This window comes from Myripristis murdjan, chromosome 16 (assembly GCF_902150065.1).
Source record: "Myripristis murdjan chromosome 16, fMyrMur1.1, whole genome shotgun sequence".
In the NCBI taxonomy this organism is placed as follows: domain Eukaryota; kingdom Metazoa; phylum Chordata; class Actinopteri; order Holocentriformes; family Holocentridae; genus Myripristis; species Myripristis murdjan.
Genome location: NC_043995.1, coordinates 10,134,880 through 10,155,516, shown reverse-complemented (window position 1 = coordinate 10,155,516; position 20,637 = coordinate 10,134,880). Strand labels below are relative to the sequence as shown.

The 20,637-nt window shown below is 40.6% G+C and overlaps 1 protein-coding gene and 1 long non-coding RNA gene across 2 annotated transcripts in view; one reads left to right on the top strand and one right to left on the bottom strand.

The window, feature by feature from the left end:
• The window catches only part of LOC115373322 (uncharacterized), a 19,446-nt gene extending 8,726 nt beyond the window's left edge, over positions 1-10,720 (top strand). Inside the window, exons 2-3 of the long non-coding RNA XR_003929525.1 lie at positions 2,138-2,240; positions 10,598-10,720. This is a non-coding gene — a long non-coding RNA (uncharacterized LOC115373322). The remainder of the gene's footprint in view (positions 1-2,137; positions 2,241-10,597) is intronic.
• LOC115373321 (myosin heavy chain, fast skeletal muscle-like) lies at positions 1,713-20,637 on the bottom strand. The gene is made up of 39 exons (XM_030071644.1): positions 20,434-20,637; positions 20,027-20,170; positions 19,613-19,769; positions 19,235-19,262; positions 18,570-18,684; positions 18,264-18,356; positions 18,106-18,169; positions 17,888-17,986; positions 14,740-14,843; positions 14,267-14,405; positions 14,022-14,140; positions 13,570-13,719; positions 13,152-13,322; positions 12,708-13,014; positions 12,365-12,456; positions 11,968-12,055; positions 11,676-11,793; positions 11,302-11,425; positions 10,491-10,627; positions 10,039-10,294; positions 9,588-9,830; positions 9,284-9,460; positions 8,840-8,985; positions 8,500-8,590; positions 7,953-8,342; positions 7,495-7,621; positions 7,266-7,384; positions 6,665-6,861; positions 5,953-6,136; positions 5,543-5,708; positions 5,144-5,268; positions 4,546-4,854; positions 4,098-4,301; positions 3,745-3,870; positions 3,382-3,552; positions 3,150-3,254; positions 2,790-2,885; positions 2,130-2,261; positions 1,713-1,819 (listed from the first exon to the last, which is right to left on the bottom strand). Exons 1-39 carry the CDS (start codon positions 20,635-20,637, stop codon positions 1,799-1,801), a joined length of 5,838 nt encoding a protein of 1,945 aa, XP_029927504.1. The 3' UTR covers positions 1,713-1,798.

Sequence of the window (20,637 nt, the reverse complement as noted above, 5' to 3'; positions counted from 1 at the left end):
AAACCAAAAGAGGTGAAAGACTGGTTGAAAGAAAAAAAAAACAGACTGAAGGTTGTCCAGTTTTTCTGTAATGTGCATTCACATGCAACGCAGCGACTCATTCGTCCCCGCTGTCCAGAAACATTCATTGAGCATCCCCAGTTTCCTCGCTAATGAAACCACTGTAGTGTAATGATGAGAAGTGGTTAGCTTGTTTGCACCTGGCTACCGATTAACTGGCTAATCACCTCATCTCCTGAGTCAGTGCACAGGACATTTTTTGCCTTTCAATGAGCTGCTCATTTCTGTGTGCCTGTGTGTGTGTGTGTGTGTGTGTGTGTGTGTGTGTGTGTGTCAGCGCTCCTAATAAACACCATTATCAGGCAGGGGCACAGCACACAAGACAAAATACACCCCATTTGGTCCAGTGTCTGTGGCTTAATGTCACAGAGCATGGCACCAATAAGGTTAAAGGTGATTAATATTCTATCACACCCATACCAAATTGTTGCATCATGCACTGTTTTCAATCTACAGACCTGTGCTCCATCGCATCTCGCATCTTGAAGTCATTACACATATTGCACAGCCAATTGACAGCCGAGATTTCCTGATGCAAAAGTGAGTGGAACATGACTGTATTGGGGAGGAGGCTAGGTAAAATATATATAGACATTTTGCATGACTGCATCTCACTTTAGATGTGAGCCCTAAGTGTCATTCACATTGCACACTCTGCTGTTTCAAGTGTATTTGTGCTAGGAAACAAGGGCGAACTAATTTAACAAAAACACAGTGGGCTGTGGCTGATGCAACACAGTGAAATTTAAGGAGCATTCATGCACAATAAACCACTTCTGTCAGACCACCTATTGAGCTGCTCTTTCTCCGTGTGCAAGTCCGTGCATGTGTGTGAGTGTGTGTGTGTGTGTGTGTCTGCACATCAGTGTGTGTGCCGAGTGTTTTTGTGCATCGTCTACGTGTGGTGGTCTGTGTGGGTGTGTGTACCTGCTACTGACATACAGAGGAAATAGATGCTGCTCTGTTGTTCATTCCTACAGCGCAGCCTGAAGGCAATTTGCATGACTACCTCTGAGTTCCACAGCTATTTACTGTGGCCTGTTACTGCTACAATGATGGCATTTTGGATATGAGAGGCAAGATCCTGTAGCTACCTCCATCAGAAGCAAGGTAACACAAGCCTCAATCCCATAATCAGCTTGCACAACCCGTACAGGTTTTGCAGGCTCTGCCGTGGCTCAATTTTCACAGCAGAGGCTCAATGTGAAAAACTCTTAACACAAACAGTCGACAGAATTGCTGTGTTTACGTTCAAGTTACAGTATTACAACAGACTGCACTGACTTTTTGGGATGAATTTGGCCCTTTGGCTACCGGGTAGTGAGCAAGGTTAACCTGACAGCTAATGTGCTGTAATTTATGAACTCGCATAAATATTTCTCTAATTTTTTGTGATACATCAAAAGCTGAAAAAGCAACAAAACTAATGACTGTGTGATAAAATATTGAAAAATGAAAATGAAATTTTGTAACGTGTTAATTTGTCAGGGTTAATGCAGCCTCTGAGTAACAGGGTCAAAATGCTGCTTCATACAGATATTCCACCAAATTTTAAAAAATCTAGGAGAAAATTATTTCCACTGCATTTTCATGGATCTGAATCGTTGTCTTATAAAAGAGGAAGCGTCTGGAAGCAAGAGTAGTCAATAAAAAGGCAATGTTTATTGAAGTGTTACAGAAAAAAGCATTTAACAGTCAGTTCATATTTTATGAACACTGTTTGGTGGATGTGGTCTCTTTATTCAGCAGCCTCACCTCCCTGTGGGGAAGAAATGAAAAACACATTCAAATTTGCCAGTGTCAAAGGACCAGGGCAGCAAAAAGGAGAAACGCTTACAGTAATACATCGTTTACACCTGCTCTAAATGCAAAAAAGAAAAACAAAAAAACAAAAAAACAAAAAAACTCGTGGAAAAGGACTGCTGATCTAGCACGCCACATTAACTTTATTATGACTTCAGTAGTGAACAGGTCTTTGTTTTTTGCTGCTTCATCAATACAGATTCAGACTTGGACACTAATAATTTCCATTATGAACACAGTAAATAAACTGTTTCCAAACAAATTACCTTTCCAGCATCACGGCTCTTGGCCCTGAGTTTGTTGACCTGAGACTCGGCGATGTCTGCTCTCTCCTGTGCCTCCTCCAGCTCATGCTGCACCTTCCTGAACCTGGACAGGTGAGTGTTTGCCTGCTCCTCCTGTTGGGATGTACAAGGTAGAAAATGCATAAATGTATGAAACAGTTCTCCTGTTAGGTTAGCTGGAGTGTGATAAATTAGAGTGTAAAATGTTTATTAGAGTAAGTCATCAAAATCCCTCAGGGCACAGTTAAATTTGTTCTGATGTATACAAGCCAGTAATCAGAATTTATAACACCGGGTGCCTCAATAACCTGATCAACAAAGAAGCAAAACAACCAAAGTATTCTCTGATATCATTTTGCTCATAACAATATATTATTAGTTTTCTTTAGTTGTAATTCTTCACCATCCCTGTGGGTCAAATGGTTTCATAAGCCAGCTGTCATAAAACAGCTGAAAAACTCAACAAACACACTCATCAGAATTAATACAATTTATGAACCTGCATTGGAAAGAGCACAGGGCAAAAAAAGAAGAACCTGTCATCCTCTCAGTTTAAATATTCCACACTGTTTTTTTTGATATCATCATTTATTCTGCCATATTATTGCACATCAAAGCTTGATATTAGCATGCTTTACTTACAGCCTCCTCAGCCTGTCTCTTGTAGGCCTTGACTTTGAGCTGCAGCTTGTCCACCAAATCCTGCAGTCTGTTCACATTCTTCTTATCCTCCTCCGTCTGGGGAGATAAAAGAAAGTCAGGGAAGAAAAAGATAGCATAGAGGAGAACTTGTGTTTGCAGTATTGTCCCTTAAATATGTAAGAGCAGCACTGCAGCACATAAGGATGGATGATTGTGCAGCAACAGCTTGTGAAACTGTGAATTAGTTATCAACCACCTTTTTAGGAGCATTGTCTGATATCCTGAGCACAGTCCTCAGCGCTGAGTCATCAGGAAATTATGATCAGGGTCCAGGATATATTCCTGGAATGTACAATGTACCTGATAAGTCAGCTCCTTCACCCTCCTCTCGTACTTGCGGACCCCCTTGACGGCATCAGCTCCACGTCTCTGCTCACCCTCAACCTCAGACTCCAGCTCACGCACCTGCAACACATTATAGTCCAGAGTGGAAATTTTTCATCTTGAGCCAGTCAGAATTTAAATGGGGGCTAAATGAGAAGGTACACAGATGAAAGATTCTCTTTCCACGACCAGGAAAAACTGAACATACCCTGGACTCCAGCTTCTGCAGCTGCTTCTTGCCACCCTTCATGGCAAGGTTCTCGGCCTCATCCAGACGGTGCTGCAGGTCCTTCACTGTCACCTCCAAGTTCTTCTTCATCCTCTCCAGGTGAGCGCTGGTGTCCTGCTCCTTTTTCAGCTCCTCAGCCATCATGGCAGCCTAGGAATGGCCAGAGTTCACCCATTACAACATCATCCTTCTGTCAGCTGCAGTCCTGTGTCGTTACCCACAGGACCAGACGGTATTAAAAATGTACAAATTATATTAATCCAAATCCATTAGCTGTGTGTCTGCAGTAACAACAATGTATTGTAGGAAGAAAGGGAACGAGAGAAAGACATTTAAACTCACATCAGTGATAGCCTTCTTGGCCTTTTCCTCAGCATTTCTTGCTTCCTGAATAGTGTCGTCCACCTCACTCTGGATCTGGACGAGGTCAGACTCAAGCTTCTTCTTAGTGTTCAGAAGGCTGGTATTCTGCATATCAGACAAAAACAAATAAATCAGTAAATGAGAGACATCATAACAAACATCTGACATTAGCACAAAATAAAATTTAATTCAGCAGTGTACTTTTCGCTGCGTTTCTCAATCCCAATCCCAAAAATTTCCCCGATACATGGAATTGAACGTGAACTGACATGCAAACTTTCAGCGTGTTGCTGTTCACAGAGCACATTTTCCCAAGTAAATGACTGACAAACCTGAGAGTGAAGCAGTCCAACACGCTCGCTAGCATCCACCAGCTCCTGCTCAGCCACTTTGCGGCCTCTCTCTGTCTGCTCCAGAGCAGCTCTCAGCTCCTCAATCTCAGCCTGCATGAGGGCATTGCGGCGCTCCACCATGGCAACCTGCTCCTTCATGTCTTCCTGGCCTCTGACGGCGTCATCAAGGTGCAGTTGGGCATCCTGAAAACAAGGGCAATGGTAATGTGAATTCACTGTTTGGCCTATAAAAAACTGTACACTGAATCATTGAAAACTGCAGTTAAACAAAGGGTATATACAGTATTCAGCAGTTTGAGCTAACATGGTGTGTGCTATCCTCCTTCATAACCCCTGAGATTGACCCCTGCTCTACAATTGTATTTCCTAAACTACACAACATCATGTAGGCTAATGTCTTGGACCATAAATTGACGCTTCAACACACCTTGAGCTGTCCTTGGATACCTCTGAGGTGTTTCTGGGACTCAGCTGCCTGGCGATTGGCGTGACTTAGCTGGATCTCCATCTCATTCAGGTCGCCCTCCATCTTCTTCTTGATCCTCAGAGCATCGTTTCTGCTCCTGACCTCAGAGTCCAGGGTGCTCTGCATGGAGTCAATCACCCTCTGGCTGTTCCTCTTGATCTGCTCCGTCTCCTCATCCTTCTCTGCCAGCTTTCTGTCCACCTCACCCTTGACCTGGTTCAGCTCCAGCTGGACACGGAGAATCTTGGACTCCTCATGCTCCAAGGTACCCTAATAGAAGACATTTAAACAGATACATGAAGCACCCTTGTACTTTGTATCACCTCAGTGAAGATTAATTTGAACAATCACAAATCACATCACTGATCTGATGAACGCTATTAAAGAGGTGACAGTTCGTACATTAAAAGTGCTAGATTCCATTAAATTAATACCACATTAAATACCATATTGCATGTAGGTCACAGAAGTATGCAATAGTCCTAGAATTACCTCATTAAAAGGAATTCTTGAACTTGACTCAATCTGAATTAGTGTTCCAGCCACCAAGTGATCTTACCTCGGCTTCCTCAAGAGCGGTCTGGAGCTCTGCCTTCTCAGTTTCCACTGTCTTTTTGGCCTTCTCCAGCTCATGGATGCTCTTTCCAGTCTCACCGATCTGCTCAGTCAGGTCAGAGATCTCCTCTGCAGAAGACAATACATGATATGTTTCTGTATAGCGTTTCAACCTGATACCCATGCAAAAACCCATACTCTTTATGCTTTGACAGCCAAACAAAGACAGTCAAAAAGGAGTAGTGATGACCCGACCCATAATCTGTCTTTAGTACAGAGTTTCAACAACTAAACTCAAGCATGTTGCATTTGCTCAACCACTTAACTCCTACATGAATTAACAGATTAAGTTACAGTACAGTTATATTGTATGTAAACCCCAAGAAGAATACACGGTACATACGCTGCAGGTTCTTGTTCTCCCTCTTAAGGGTCTCTAGTTGATCCAGAGCCTCCTCATAGGAGTTCTTCACTTTGAAGAGCTCAGTGCTCATAGATCTGGCCTCCTTCTGAGCTCCCTCCAGCTCAGCCTGGCCCTCTTCATACTTTTGCTTCCACTCTGCAAGCACCTGGTATTACAAAGATACCGGTGAAAAATGAATAATTACAGGAGATAGGAAGAATGACAAAAAGAAGTTTCGAGTATCATTTGAGCTGAAAATATTGCGAGTTTGCTGCACATGCTTACAAAGTAAAAAGTCAATACTTAAATAAATAATCAATAATGACAATAAATTTCTATTTAATGCAACTGCACAGACCTAATATTTGTGAACACTGAAATTCAGCAATATCCTGTAATGGGCCACTGACCTTATCAAAGTTCCTCTGCTTCTTGTCAAGGTTAGCAGCCAGGCCATTGGCTCTCTCCACATCAATCATGAGATCCTCCACCTCTCCCTGGAGCCTCTGCTTGGTCTTCTCCAAGGAGGCACACTTTGAGTTCACAGCCTCAATGGACTCCTCAGCCTCCTGGAGACGCTGAGCGAGCTTTTTCCTGCAAAGGAAGTTGTAATTTAGCTCAACTAAGGGAACAGTTGTACCTTAGTTACAAAGTCTGTGATCATAGCATTTGAATCCATGAAGAGCAAAAGCAATTTATGATGTCCAAAAAGTTGATGCCTGGACAATTCCTTACACCGCTCTGTCTTCTTGCACTAAATGAATTAACTTAATTCATGTATTCACCATTATAGTCAGAATACTGTTTTTTTTCCCCACTTCAGTTTTACATATATTTGCAAGCATCTTTGAAAAGTTGGAACAATGAATTTTCAACCCAATTTTTAATCACATTCTCAACATATAGTACTGCAGATCCAATATTCTTTAGTAGTTACAAAAGTGTCACACATGTAAGCTGGTCTTTGGTTGCTCCAAACTGCACAAAAAACAAATTTAATTTAGCTGCTGGTCCTTAAAGTTCTTTATATCATTTTGGGTATGATGCTGTCCAGTTTGATTATGGATTGAAGATTGGAACTTTAAAGTGAATCTGTGGAGCAGCAGAAATGTGTTCACTTACTTAGCCTCCTCCAGCTCCTCAGTACGCTGGATGGCATCAGTCTCATACTTGGTTCTCCACTGAGCCACCTCAGAGTTAGCCTTGGACATGGCACGCTGCAGTTCAGCCTTGGCCTCCTGCTCCTCCTCAAACTGCTCTCTGAGCAAGTCACAGTCGTGGCGAGCAGACTGAACAGCATGGGCCAGGGCGTTCTTAGCCTAGACATCATGATCACAAACAAGAGCATATTAATCACTTAAAAGGAATATAAACTGATACGCAAAATGGTATCTTGGTAATATCAACTTCCTTAGATTTGTCTTTAAAAAATTAAAAACTTCTCTTGACAAACAGCTACCCACATGTGGATTCACTTTTGTGTACTTTATGAAAATCCCTAATGTTTTGTATATTCAATGTGAATTCAGTACAACACACTAATGACTAATACGTGATTCACAGAACAACACATAGCACATTTTAATCTACATAAATACGGAATTTTGGATCACCTTTGAACTAAACAGATAATTCAAAATGATTAACCAAATTAACTTAATATATTGGACAATAAATTGCTAAAATAGTAACACTGAGTTTCTGAGTGGAAAGTGAGTTGTACCTTGACTTCCTCCTCAATGTGTCTCTTGAGCTCATCAATCTGCTGAGTGAAAGCTTGCTTGCCTCTTGTCAGCTGGGAAACTAGAGCCTCCTTCTCCTCCAGTTGACGACCAAACTCGCCTGAATGACATTAAGTGCAAATATGTGACCCAAATGTGTGAAATTACCATCATGGGGGAGCAACTGTGTATGTCAACATAATCAAGTGCTCATATTTAATAAATACTCACCGTTCTCAGTCTGGAGTCTTGCCTTCTGTGCGCTTATGTCATTTAGCTGACGAGCATTCTCCTCACTCTTAGCCTTCAGTTCACTCAGCTGGTCTTCAAGAGTCCTGCACATTTTCTCCAGATTGCCCTGTAAACCACAACAAAATGTTTTTTTTTTTTTTTTTTTTTTAATTTTTAATCAAAAATTTTAAGTTAAATAGACAGATTTACTAGTACAAATAACAACAAGTGGTCATGGTCATCAACACATTGTTAAAAACATTATGGTTAAAATGGAAAATGGAAAAACAGAAAAAATGCAAAAAATGGAAAAAATGGAAAACAAACAAGCAAACAGCTAGCCAAAGGCAAGCATCTGATATATGCACTCAGGCAGGTGTCATGGACAGAGTGTTTCAATTTATCACAGTGCATAAGTCTTCTACCCATTTTTCACATTTCTTGACATTTTTACCCACCTTTGCTTTGGCCACAGCCTCCATGTTGCTGGCAAGGTCATCAATCTCCATCTTGTACTCGCTCTTCTCCTTCTCCAGCTTCTGCTTCACTCTTTGCAGGTTGTCGATCTGCTCGCCCAGCTCAGCGACGCTGTCAGCCTGCTTCTTGCGGAGAGCTGCAGCGGTGGCTTCATGCTGCAGGGTGGACTCCTCAAGGTCGCGCCTCAGTTTCTGGAACTCAGCCTCGCGCTTCTTGTTCATCTCAATCTGAGCAGCCGTGGCTCCACCAGCCTCCTCCAGCCTCTCACTGATCTCCTCCAGCTCCCTGGAGAGGTCGGCCCTCTGCTTCTCCACCTTGGCCCTGGCAGCACGCTCTGCCTCAATCTCTTCCTCCAGCTCCTCAATACGAGCCTAGGGAAAAGCAGCCGACGGAACATTGTCACTCACTGTATAGTAGATTAACATCTCAAGCAAATCCATGGCACATTACTTAAAGCAACTCAATGCCGCTGAAATGCATAACACATCTTATTCCATTTAATAGGTGTAGATATCATAGGTGCAAGACCTGGAGCTCCTTGATCTTCTTCTGAAGCTGAGCACCCAGAGACTGCTCATCCTCAATCTTACTGAGGAGCTGGCTGGTCTCAAAGTCCTTCCTGAATGTGAACAAGAAAAAAAAAAAAGCAAAATTAAGACAGATGTTCACCTTGGTCTCACATTTAATATAAGCTTGGCAGCGTTAGGTATTCAATTAGCACTGGGGCCATCTACATTAAGAAAAAGATCACATTACTGTGAGGTTCTCTGGACAATGGGTGTGTTATTAACTGGCATGAATTATTCACGACAATACTATGCATGGGAGTAGATATAAACTTATACTAAAAGTGAAGCAGGCAAATTACTTCTTGAGCTTCTCCTCAGACTGCTGCTTGTCGTTCTCCAGGTCCATAATGGACTCCTGGGCCAGCTTCAGGTCTCCCTCAAGCTTTCTCTTGGCTCTCTCAAGGTCCATGCGCAGCTTCTTCTCTTGCTCCAGTGAACCTTCAAGCTAGTCAAGAAAAAATGTTGCTTTAGTATGTCAAGATGTCAGTGTTATAATCACTATAGATATCTATGTATAGAGATATAAGCAGAAATTAACAGCCATATTATACTAACCAAGCCTGCTGCACAATATAAGCTTGAAAAACGAAGACTCATGTCAAAATAATTCCTATTAATAAATCTCCAGAAAACTATTGTTTATTTTCTGACAAATGTGTCCATAATGGCTTTCCAATTAACTCGCCTCCTTACTAAAGACATATAGGGTGCTGTGCTTTAACTCATGTAAATATATGACTCACATCATCAACTTGCTGCTCCAGCTTGGTCTTGGCCTTAGTCAGAGTGTTGACTTTGTCCTCCTCTGCCTGCAGGTCATCCAGTGTCTGCTGGTGAGCCTCCTGGAGAGCTTTCTTCTCCTTGGTCAGCTTGGCAATAGACTCATCTTGGGAGGCCATTTCCTCAGTCAGGTTCTTCACCTAGAATGGTGACAGGGAATAATTAACTTAATTTTCATAATCTCACATCAGGCTTACATGGTATCATTTCACCTATGATCCCGTCGGGTATTTTCATTCAAATTTTAGAATTCATTTTTTTTGAAACCTTGTTTTCAGTGGCATGTTTCTCCTTCTCCACTTTGGCCAGGGTGAGCTCCAAATCATCGATGTCCTTTTTCAGCTCAGAGCACTCATCCTCAAGCTTCCTCTTCTTGGCAGTCAGCTCAGCATTGATCTCCTCCTCATCTTCAAGCCTCTCGGTTGTCTCTTTGAGCTTAGCTTCGAGTTGGATCTTGCTCTTGATGAGCCCCTCACACCTTTCCTCAGCATCTGAGAGGTTCTCACCTTCCTGTATGTAGAGTAAAGCATTTAGCATCAAAGCTGAATTCAAAATACAAACACACAACACCAATCACACATCAAAAGTTCAGACACATACTCTAAGTATTTGTGTTTTTCTCTATTTCAACTTGAATTTTGTTAAATGATGCTACAGCCCATGTAGCTCATCTGACCACAATCAAAACAACTTTTTTTTGGTTTAATAATTCACTTACAGCTGCAACTTGCAGTTGCAGGTCATTCTTCTCCTGCAGGAGGGAAACCATCTTCTCCTCCAGCTCCTTCTTCTTAGCCAGAGCAGTAGCCAGGTCCTTTGTCATCTTTTCATAGTTCTCCTTCATCTGGGCCAGCTCCTTCTCAGTCTCAGCGCTCTTGAGGAGGGGCTTAATCTTGAAGTACAGGTGCATCCATGGCCAGTTCTTCACATTCATGAAGGAGCGAATGTTGTACTGGATGGTGAAGATTGAATCTCTGAAATAAATGAGAGAAATGAATGCTTGATTATGCACCATTAACATGACATCATGATATCATTGTATAATACAGCTACATTTCTGGAAGCCAATCAATACATCCATCCATCCACATCCATCCATCATCCATCCTTCAGCCGGTTAGTTACTGACTTCTCCATTTATCCAGCTCTCTCATCTAATTTCAAGCTTACCTCCTCTCCATCATCTTAACAAACTCTCTTCTCATGAGGTATGCTCTGCAGAGAGCCTGAGTCATGGTAACCAGCTCAGCCAGCTTCTCATCTCTCATCTCTTCCAGGGTACCCAGAAGACCGGCTTTGAAGAACACCTGGTTTAGTGAAAATGTATCAAAACTAAGTAAAGCAACGATCAGAAATGATTGAATCTACATATTCAGCATGACGGCTTGCTGATTAAAACCTTTCCTACTGGTACCATGCTGGCGTTTGCAATCAGCCCTGATTTTAAGGTATCAAAAGGTATGTCATCAATCTGACATACTATTCCTAAAATGACTCAGTTTTCTTTTTGTTTTGTGGATATGGTCTGGTTTGAGTTAGAAAATAAATTTAAAAAAACAGTACTATAAATAAACAGGAAATTACTCTGTCACCTAATAAACTATATCTGCACTGCTCTTGAGTAGCTCTCCTAATTTTGTTGACAATAAAGGCTTTCTATTCTATCAGTAAAAGCAGCCCATAAACAAAAGCTGCTTTGGACAGAGTATTATCAGTATGCATGAGGTATTGAACTTCCATTAATATTAGTGAATTCTTAGTGATTTAAACCACTTTTTAGAATATATACAAATTGCCCTTGCATTAAGCTCTGTGCGGACATGAACCAATTTCAATCAGCAAAATAAATCTTTAGGAAGTAATTTGTGATATACAAGACTTAAAAATAAAAGAACTCAACAATTAAAAAAAAAAAAAAAAAAAAAAAAAAAAAGCAAGTGGCCATAAAAGTTGAATTCAAATCGCCCCTAAAAATTCCAACCTTTGTATGACCAAACTTGTACTGAGTGTGATCCACATCAATGGAGCCCAAGAGCTTCTCTGCTGCCTTCTTGTTGTCAATGAACTGTCCCTCAGGGATGACACTGGCATTCAGTACTTTGTATCTACAAGAAATAATATATACATCAGATCAGTTTTGAATCAGCTTTTTGGGTGGTTCTTTTGAAACTCTACGACAAATGTAGTTACCTTACATATCTCCAAAGAGTTTCACTTTATGCAACAGATAAGTCAATTTGAAAATATTCAAAGTGTCTGACAGGAAACAGTTTTGATATTATCACAAGCCAGTTTTCAACAGTGAAATAAGACCAAAAGCAAGCGAAAACAAGTTTTCATGTGTGCTCAAGCCACCTCTGCTTGAAGTCACCATAGAGGATTCTGCTGGGGAAGCCCTTTCTGCAGATTCTGATACCCTCCAGCACACCGTTACACCTCAGCTGGTGGATGACCAGGAAGTTCTCCATGAGACCTGCACACAGTTCAACATGATCAACCATCTGCCAGAATCTTTTACATAGAAACTGTGTGTGCAGGGGTTGTAATTCTGTACTAGATGTGAGAGGAAATAATTGCTGCAGCTGTAAGTTGTAATAAATATACTATACATTTGTTTGTTTGTTTGTTTGTTTGTTTGTTTGTTTACCTGGGGTCTTAGATTCATTGGGAATCAGACAACGCACAAAGTGAGGGTGAGTGCTCCTCAAGTTGGTCATCAGTTTGCCCAAGTTCTCCTGTAAATTGTAATTATTTATAAAAATCAGGATGGGAGTTAAAACATTCAAATGAAATTGAGCATCATCACCCAACAGGAACAGAACTGATGTAACGTATCGCTAACATTGTCTCACACATACTGAAAATGCTGCATGATCCTATGACTGGACTGAAACACTGAAGACACTGAACCAAAAATATCAACTTTTTTGGAAACACAAGCAATACGAAACTTTAACTGGGAAAGATGACGTCAAATGAAAACAATCAAATTGTTATATAAACAAAAAGAAAAAAGAAAGAAAAGAAAAGAAAATACAACATACTCTGAACAGGGCAGATACAGTCTGGAAAGAACCACCCTTCTTGTGGCCACCACCCTTCTTGCCACCTTTGCCACCGCCACCACCAGAAGCAGCTGTTTAAAAAATACATACACAAAACCACATATAACCACATGAATACGTATTTATCATTGTGTCTCACTTATAAATATATATTAGCATCCACAATAATTCTATAAGTATGCTGAGTTGTGAAAGTATCAGTTTTTACAAACAGATTTTATGTTTTGAGTAAATTAGGCTCCATCTGCATTTAAACTTGCAAAATATGAGAACAGAGTCCAGCAACTGGCTGTACTGACATATTTCTGATCTGAGACATTACCTTCAGCTGAAGCATGGGATGCGTAGAGGAAGGACAGCAGCTTCACTGAAGACTTCTGGTACAGCTGGACAACAGAGTCGTTCAGCGGGTCCTTGTTCTTGTCCAGCCAGCCTGTGATGTTGTAGTCCACAGTGCCGGCATAGTGGACCAGAGAGAAGTGAGCCTCAGCCTTGCCCTTGGCTGGCTTGGGCTTCTCAAAGGCCTTGGTCTTGCCAAGGTGCTGGTCATGCAGCTTGTTCTTGAAAGAGGTGTCAGAGGCCTTAGGGAACATGCACTCCTCTTCAAGGATGGAGAAGATGCCCATGGGCTGTTGAACACAGAGAGTGATATTAGGTTAAGACAGATGACTGAGGAAGAGAAACAGGTAGGGTGAGTGATCCTTGTGATAGTGAAAGACAGGTGGAAGCCCATCAATCAGTTCCTCCAAACAGAGTTTTTGCTTACCTTCTCAATAAGCTCAATGCAGGCAGCCAAGTCCATACCGAAGTCAATGAACTCCCATTCAATGCCCTCCTTCTTGTACTCCTCTTGCTCCAGCACAAACATGTGGTGGTTGAAGAACTGCTGCAGTTTCTCATTGGTGAAGTTGATGCAGAGCTGCTCCAAGCTGTTGAACTACATTCAATGGATAACAAGTTAATAAATAAATAAACGTCACTCCCACACCTAATCCCATTTAAGTGTAGTGTAACCTTTTTAAATGGCAAGTTTGGCTGACATTTTCTTTCATAGAGGAAAAAAAGATATATGAACAACTGCACAAATAGAGTCCACTTGGTAAGTTGAAAGGCCCTCTTCAAAAGCCCTCTATTCACATCAATATATACACATATATTTGCATTCTGAGTTTGTATGTACTCACATCGAAAATCTCAAAGCCAGCGATATCCAGCACACCAATGAAGAACTGTCTGGGCTGCTTGGTGTCCAGCATCTCATTGATTCTGACGACCATCCACAAGAACATCTTCTCATAGACAGACTTGCAGAGAGCCATGGTAGCATTGTTGACCTAAAAACATGGATTAAATCATTTTAATCAGTTTCTTTCTAAGAGCTGAATTTCAAACACTTCCATTCAGAAAACACAAACTGAAACAAGCAACATATTTCAATAAAATGAGACACACAAACAGGCTTATAGAAAATTTACAGGCAGGTCTTTCAGAGTGTATACACACATCATACTGTTTATGGCTGTTTTTAGCGCTGACCAAAAAGGATCTTCCAAAGATACTTGATGTATTATATCATCATTTTTTCATGAGTACTAGATGGTACTTAGTATACAGTACTTTGTACAATATATATTACCTGTGGCACAGTCTGACCCTTGGTCACAAACTCATTGCCGACCTTCACTCTTGGGTAGCACAGAGCTTTGAGCATATCAGCAGAGTTCAGGCCCATGAGGTAGGCGATTTTATCAGCCTCTGGTTAACAAAAAAATAAAAAAATAAAAAAATAAATACAAAGTCTTTAATACTCATTGTGCTGGGCCCTATGGTTACATGAAATGTACAGACTAATGTTAAAATAATGACATGTGCCTTACTCACCCTCAGTGCCATCAGGCTCAGCCTGCTCCTCCCTCTGCTTCTGCTTGAACTTCATGCTGCCGTGATGCATCACAGCACCAGTCAGCTTGTAGATGCCCAGCTTCTCCTCAGCATTGAAGCCCAGGATATCAATAGCAGTCTGCATTTCAAAAGAAAGAAAGCCTTCAGTGTCAGAGCCTGTTTTTGGAATATACTATGCTATTCTTGTCTCGCTACTGTTTGGACAGCAACACATTATTTGGTGTTTTAATTACCTTGGATGAGAAATGACAATAATTCAGCCTGTACGGCTTTAACGGTTCATTCTATATGTCTGAAAATATTCTTTAATTAAAGCTTTCCATCTTTTCCTTGTAATTATTGTGTGACTTATGCAAAGACATATACAAAGTAATAAAAGTAGGGAGTCAAACATCAAACAATGTATCATAGTCAAGATACTCATGGAAATCAGTAAATGACTTTCCACTTACATCTGTGGCAATGAACTCCTCAACGTCATCAATACTCTTGACAGTGATCTCACCCTGGCTGATCATTGGATAGTCATAGGGGTTGGTTGTGATCAGAAGAGCCTCTGCAAGAAACAATAAGCAAATGGAAATGAGAACACATGGCATCCCACTCTTTAACAGAATGACTCCATAAAAACATAAGAAAGGTTGCTGAAATGAATGAATAAAAAAAACAAGTTATCTTCCCATTAGTCCCTGGTGAAATAAATATGCTGGTATTTGTGGAGAGTAAACAAAATGCTTAAGAGGTTATAATATCTAAGTTCTTTGTTTACAATCTTATGTTATGCCACAGCATGACTTAATGTAAGTATTAAATTTCATTTTTAGGTACTTTTGCTTTTTATTTGGTGATGCATGGAATGGTGCAATCTCATAAGTATACAGTTGTCCCTCGCTATAACGCGGTTCACCTTTCGCGGCCTCGCAGTTTCACAGATTTTTTTTAGTGCAATTTTGCATGCTTTTTTTTTTTTTACTGGACTTATTTTTCTATGAAGGTTTGAACTTTGAGAGTGTTTAAACGAGAGAGAAAAGTGAGAAAATGTTAATGCCTGTCTGAGAAAAGTGTATAAAGTGTGGAGTGAGGGGTTTTACAGCCTTAAAACATCTATAATAATTGTAAAAAATAAAGCTGACTACTTCACGCTGACTACGTTTTGGCTATTGCGGGTTATTTTTAGAACGTAACTCCCGCGATTAACGAGGGACCACAGTATATAATTTATATCTAAGTGGCCTAAAGGAAATTCTTTGACACATGTTTGTGAGCAAGAGACTAAATAAATGTTAATAAAAAAAGTTAATACATTAAAAATCAAAATACCTTTGGTGAAGCAGTGATAAAAAATGTATTATATTTTTACCCATATGTCCACATGTGTTAACAAATTCATATCCAACATATTGTGCAGATGTTATTTGTGTCCACAATTAACTTTTGACAGGCATGTGTTGCATGTGTGTCTTTTAAATCATATCTTGGCAACCTGTTGTTTCAACACCTTGTCGAAGCAGCAATGTACTGCACTTATGGCCCAGATTAGACAAATGAATTGTGTTAACAAGTGAGCAGCATGTGTATCTGTTAACACATCTTTTTTTGAGTGTGCAAAGAAGAGTGGCGTCCCAGTGGCTTTATGGTCTGGTCACATACCAAATGCTTGTGACATGAAATGCATGCCATATAAAACTCACTCGTTCAGCTTCTGTGCCTCCCCATGTCATTATCAACTTTTATCACTACATATAAATACTAGGGCTGGGCAACAATTAAAATCTTTAATCGCAATTAATTGCATAATTTGCCTGATTAATCACAATTAATCGCATTGTATTCGCAAAATCCAATAAGTAGTGTAAAGAGCACTTTTATTTAAATGTTCTGCTGCCATATAAACGAAAGTGCCATAACATTTGTTGTGCAAACACTTTTAACATCACCACTTATCAGTAACACATATTTAGTGTAAATCTCAACTTAAAAAATGTCATAATTATAATAATAATAATAATAATAATAATAAATAAAATAAATAATAATAGTAATAATAATAAATTAAAGCTTATTGCCAGGACATTCTCTTTATGAAAAAAAAAAATCTACCAACAAAATCCTGAGCCACAATCAGGACAAACAGGCAATTTCTGAGGTAACAGCAGAAACTTTTAACAGGGAGCAGCATTACCAGTCTATGTTCAATACCAAAGTGTGAAGCACAAAAAAGTTCACTACTGAAACTTCCTTTACAGGGGACTAGAATGTAAAGCGCATGTTTTACTGGACTTCTGTTTTTTTTTCTATTCCTCTGCACTAAGCCAGTTGCTAAGGCACACACGATTATTTACATTTTCATAAGATAAAGAAGCTCTCTTTTTATTTTGCACAATGTGACCAGCAAGAGAAAACAACCTTTCACAAGCGATTGTTGCGCAATCAATAAGCAACCATGTTGTCTGTGTCGCTGTCCGTTGTGCTGCTGCAACCGCGTAGCCTATAAACAAAAGTCGGTTTATAATGGAAGTACAGCAGTCTGTGTGCCCGGGGATCCGGCAGACCTGGTGCTGGCCGGCACCGCGTCAGTACTGGCCAGCACCGGCCGCGGCACCGCGCGGTGTGGGGCAACCCGGTCAGGTCTATTCTGCTGGATCTGCCAGGTGCCGCTCCGGCTGTCAGTTGGACCTTTCTGAAGGAGGAGGAAGTTACCTCCGAAACTGTCACGGTAAATAAACATCCCATGTCTGATTAAAAGGACCAAAAATGTCTTTTAGTTAAAAGGAAGACATGATGAATGTATTTGAACTACACTGATTTATAATGTTGTCGGGCCATGCCTGTGTCTGTTTCAACGTGATGACGTGCACACCGGGGGCAAATGTGCTTGGGCGCGTTTGGGCTTTAGGTAATGTGAGTGCAACAGACTTTTACAAAATAAAAGCATGTGAGCAACATGCGTTAATGCGCGATAAAGTAAATATCGGCGTCAATAGTCTAATGAATTAACGTGATAATAACGCGTTAACTTGCCCAGCCCTAATAAATACATGATCTCAAAGTACTTAAGATGTTCTAGTACAAACTCTTTGCAGAGAATGAAATCAAGCATATTCACTGAGTAATTACTGTTACTGTTACCATTTCTATTAGAGTGAAATTAGTCAGGAAAAAAAAAAAGAATTTATTTTTGCTTCCACTTTGCCTATCACAAATTTGACTGAATGTTGCTTCATTTCATTTAAACTTAAAAAAAAAAACAGAGAGAACACAACATTTAATTTATGAAGCTGCAATAGTTTCTGAATGCCAGTTTAAAATTCATCATCCAGTGTATTAAATTTAATTAAATTAATTTTTTATTTAATTAAATTGAACTGTTTGACTTCATTGTTGTGATGGACTGGCAACCTGTCCAGGGTGTTTCCCCTGCCTTCTGCACAATGAGCACTGAGACAGGCGCCAGAACCCACCGCGACCCTTACAAATAAGTGGTTTGGAAAATGAATGAATGAATGAATTACATTGTAACTGTTCATATAAGGGAGCTGAACTAGATATGAAAACTACGGAGGAAAAAAATAAAATAAAATGTGCAGTGCAATAACATACCAAGAAGCTCAGGCTTGTGGCCAGTCATGAGCTGGTAGAAAATGTGGTAACTCCTCTCAGCAGACAGCTGGAAGGTCACTCTTGACTTCTCCAGCAGATCTGTCAGGTTCATAGAAGAGATCTGTTAAAGTGCTGTCGTGTAGCACAGCGTACATTTCAAGGCAATGCGTTTACTTGTCTTGCACATACTGCACATCAAGGGGCTCAAATGAACTCACATGTTTCAATATCAGCTGAGGCCAGCTTGCCAGAAGAGCCAAAGTGGATTCTGATGAATTTACCCTAAACAGTAAGACAGGAAATTAAGTGTTCAAGTGTTCATACAATGCCCATCTAGGAACCTCTGAGGAACATTTATAACGGAACCACCACTTACAAAACGGGAGGAGTTGTCATTCCTCACAGTCTTGGCATTTCCATAAGACTCCAGCAGAGGGTTGGCTGCAATGATTTGGTCCTCCAGTGAGCCCTATTAGAGGACATTACTGGTTCATTAAGACTCTGACCAAAAAGATTTAACACCTTATTCACACTGGCACAAAAGGCCTGGTTTGTTAATAATATATGTCTGATTAGTGAGCCATTACAAGATAAAATCTATGCCAAAAACGGTAACAAATCAGACTTTTCTCCTCATTTGCAAATTGAGATAGTAGATGATTAATCATTCGAAGACTTTTACCTGCATCTTGCTGCCGCTGCCGGAATCAGACTTCTTGCCGCCAGCAACTGCGATTGTCGCAAAGTACTGGATGACACGCTTGGTGTTGACAGTCTTTCCAGCACCAGATTCTCCACTGGAGGTGACAGACACCAGTTATTCAGTTCAGCATTTATTCTTAAACCTGACGAGATCCAACAGGAGTCATCCTAGAACTGACTAAGACCAGCTGGTACTGACAGGACCAGGCCAGACAAGGACAGATCCAGAAATATAATATGGTTGCTGCTGTTTGAGGTATTTTTAGGTATTACTTTTGGTGTGGTTCAGATTCTATTAGTCTGACAAAGTACAGACAGTTCAGATTTTCATTATTTCTATTGACTTTACACTTTACAACTCAGGTACCGAGGCTCATGAAGCCTATTAATAGTGTAAACCATACACCTGCTGTCGGCATCTCTTTATACAAACAGGTATTAAACTGTGTTCATGGAAATGTGCCATATTAGTACACACAGGCTCATTTTATAACATCTTGTAAATTCCTGTCTTGTGGGGGCCAACCATAAGTACTGTACGCCTGTCGATCATTTTGAAAGCCAGTGCCTACACTGTTTGATGTACAGTTCCTAAACTAATGAAGAAATGATTGGCTTTACATTTTACAAGTTGGTTTTACTTACGTGATAAGGACAGACTGGTTCTCACGATCTGGAAAAACACAAAATTATTCAACTTAGGCTCAATCTTAAGCCACAGCTGCTGCAGTAAGATTAAGTTCAAGATAATGGAAGATGTGAAATGTACAATGGCAATAGTTTTTGGCTCAACAATCAAACAGCTTAACCAGTAATAATACATAAAGTCAGTACTGTAACTGCTATGTTTGGACCACAAACTAAAGATAGATTTGTTTGCTTTTGATTCATACAGTGTAAAATAGATTACGCATAAAGAAGTTTAGCTGATTGCCTCAGTTTTTCAAACAACTGTGTGGATGCATCAGCTTGAACTGAACATGGTTTGTACGTATATATTCTGCGTATCAGATATAGGTGTACCTGTGAGCATGAACTGATAGGCATTATCAGAGATGGAGAAGATGTGGGGTGGAGCCTCAATCCTCTTCTTGCCTCTGTAGGCTTGTACAACCACAGCGTCGTACACTGGCAGCCACTTGTAGGGGTTCACCACGACGCAGAAGAGGCCAGAATAGGTCTGTTGCAGTAGCAGAGACTTTGTATCAGTTCAACATATTTGCACGATGAGTTGACAGCTAGATATGTGGACACAAGCTGTATTGCTATGCTGGGAGAGAGGTATGACACTGTAACAGAGAGACAGATTCTCAAAAATGTAGCAATTTAGAATTTGTATGATTACAGAATATGACTTTTGCATGTAAATCTGGCTTTTATCTCAATGTCACTCTGCAGTGACGGGGAGGCAAGATGTTTTAAGAGCTGGGGACTCACGTAGATCATCCATGATGCAAAACGCTCTTTGAGGTTATACAGCACAGCGGGTTCGTTGAGGTGGGTCATCATGGCCATGTCCTCAATTTTGTCGAACTTTGGAGGATTCATCTGATAGATGTCATCCTCCTTCACTGTGAGGGTCTGTGGAAAATATACAGTGAGTGAACAGACTCAAAGTCACCATTAACATTGCTTTAAAACTGAATATAAATAAGGCCAAGAAGTTACATTTCGAACTGTATGATGCTGGTCGCACAGAAATATGCTGGCAAATTTGACCATGCCCAAGACAATCAAAAAGAAATTAAATGCACTGGGAAAATGTTGAATTTGAAAGGTGAGCCTCATGTGATTGTGTGTAATATACAGGCCTATATGTGAGTGCATGTGACACACGGACTTACCTTTCCACACAGGGTCTCAACTGTAGCTTTGCCGCCCTCCCTCTTGGTGAGTTTACCCTTGAGGTACATCTCATCAGCATCAGAAACAAAGTAGGCGGTTTTGGCATCAAAAGGAGTGTTTTGAGCCTCAATCCTCTCCTTCTCTGGCTTGCGGAGGTAGATGGCCGAAGGGCCATACTGCTCCATCTCTGCGTCTGTGCTCAT

Bases quoted from the DNA above. Each gene is read 5' to 3' on its own strand.
- LOC115373321 (XM_030071644.1), bottom strand. From the start codon at position 20,637: ATGAGCACAGACGCAGAGATGGAGCAGTATGGCCCTTCGGCCATCTAC. The intron at 10,628-11,301 runs GTTGGAATTTTT...TCACTAAACCAG, and splicing joins ACAAGTTTGGTCATACAAAG to GTGTTCTTCAAAGCCGGTCT. The intron at 2,886-3,149 runs GTACATTGTACA...TTATCTCCCCAG, and splicing joins TGAAGGAGCTGACTTATCAG to ACGGAGGAGGATAAGAAGAA.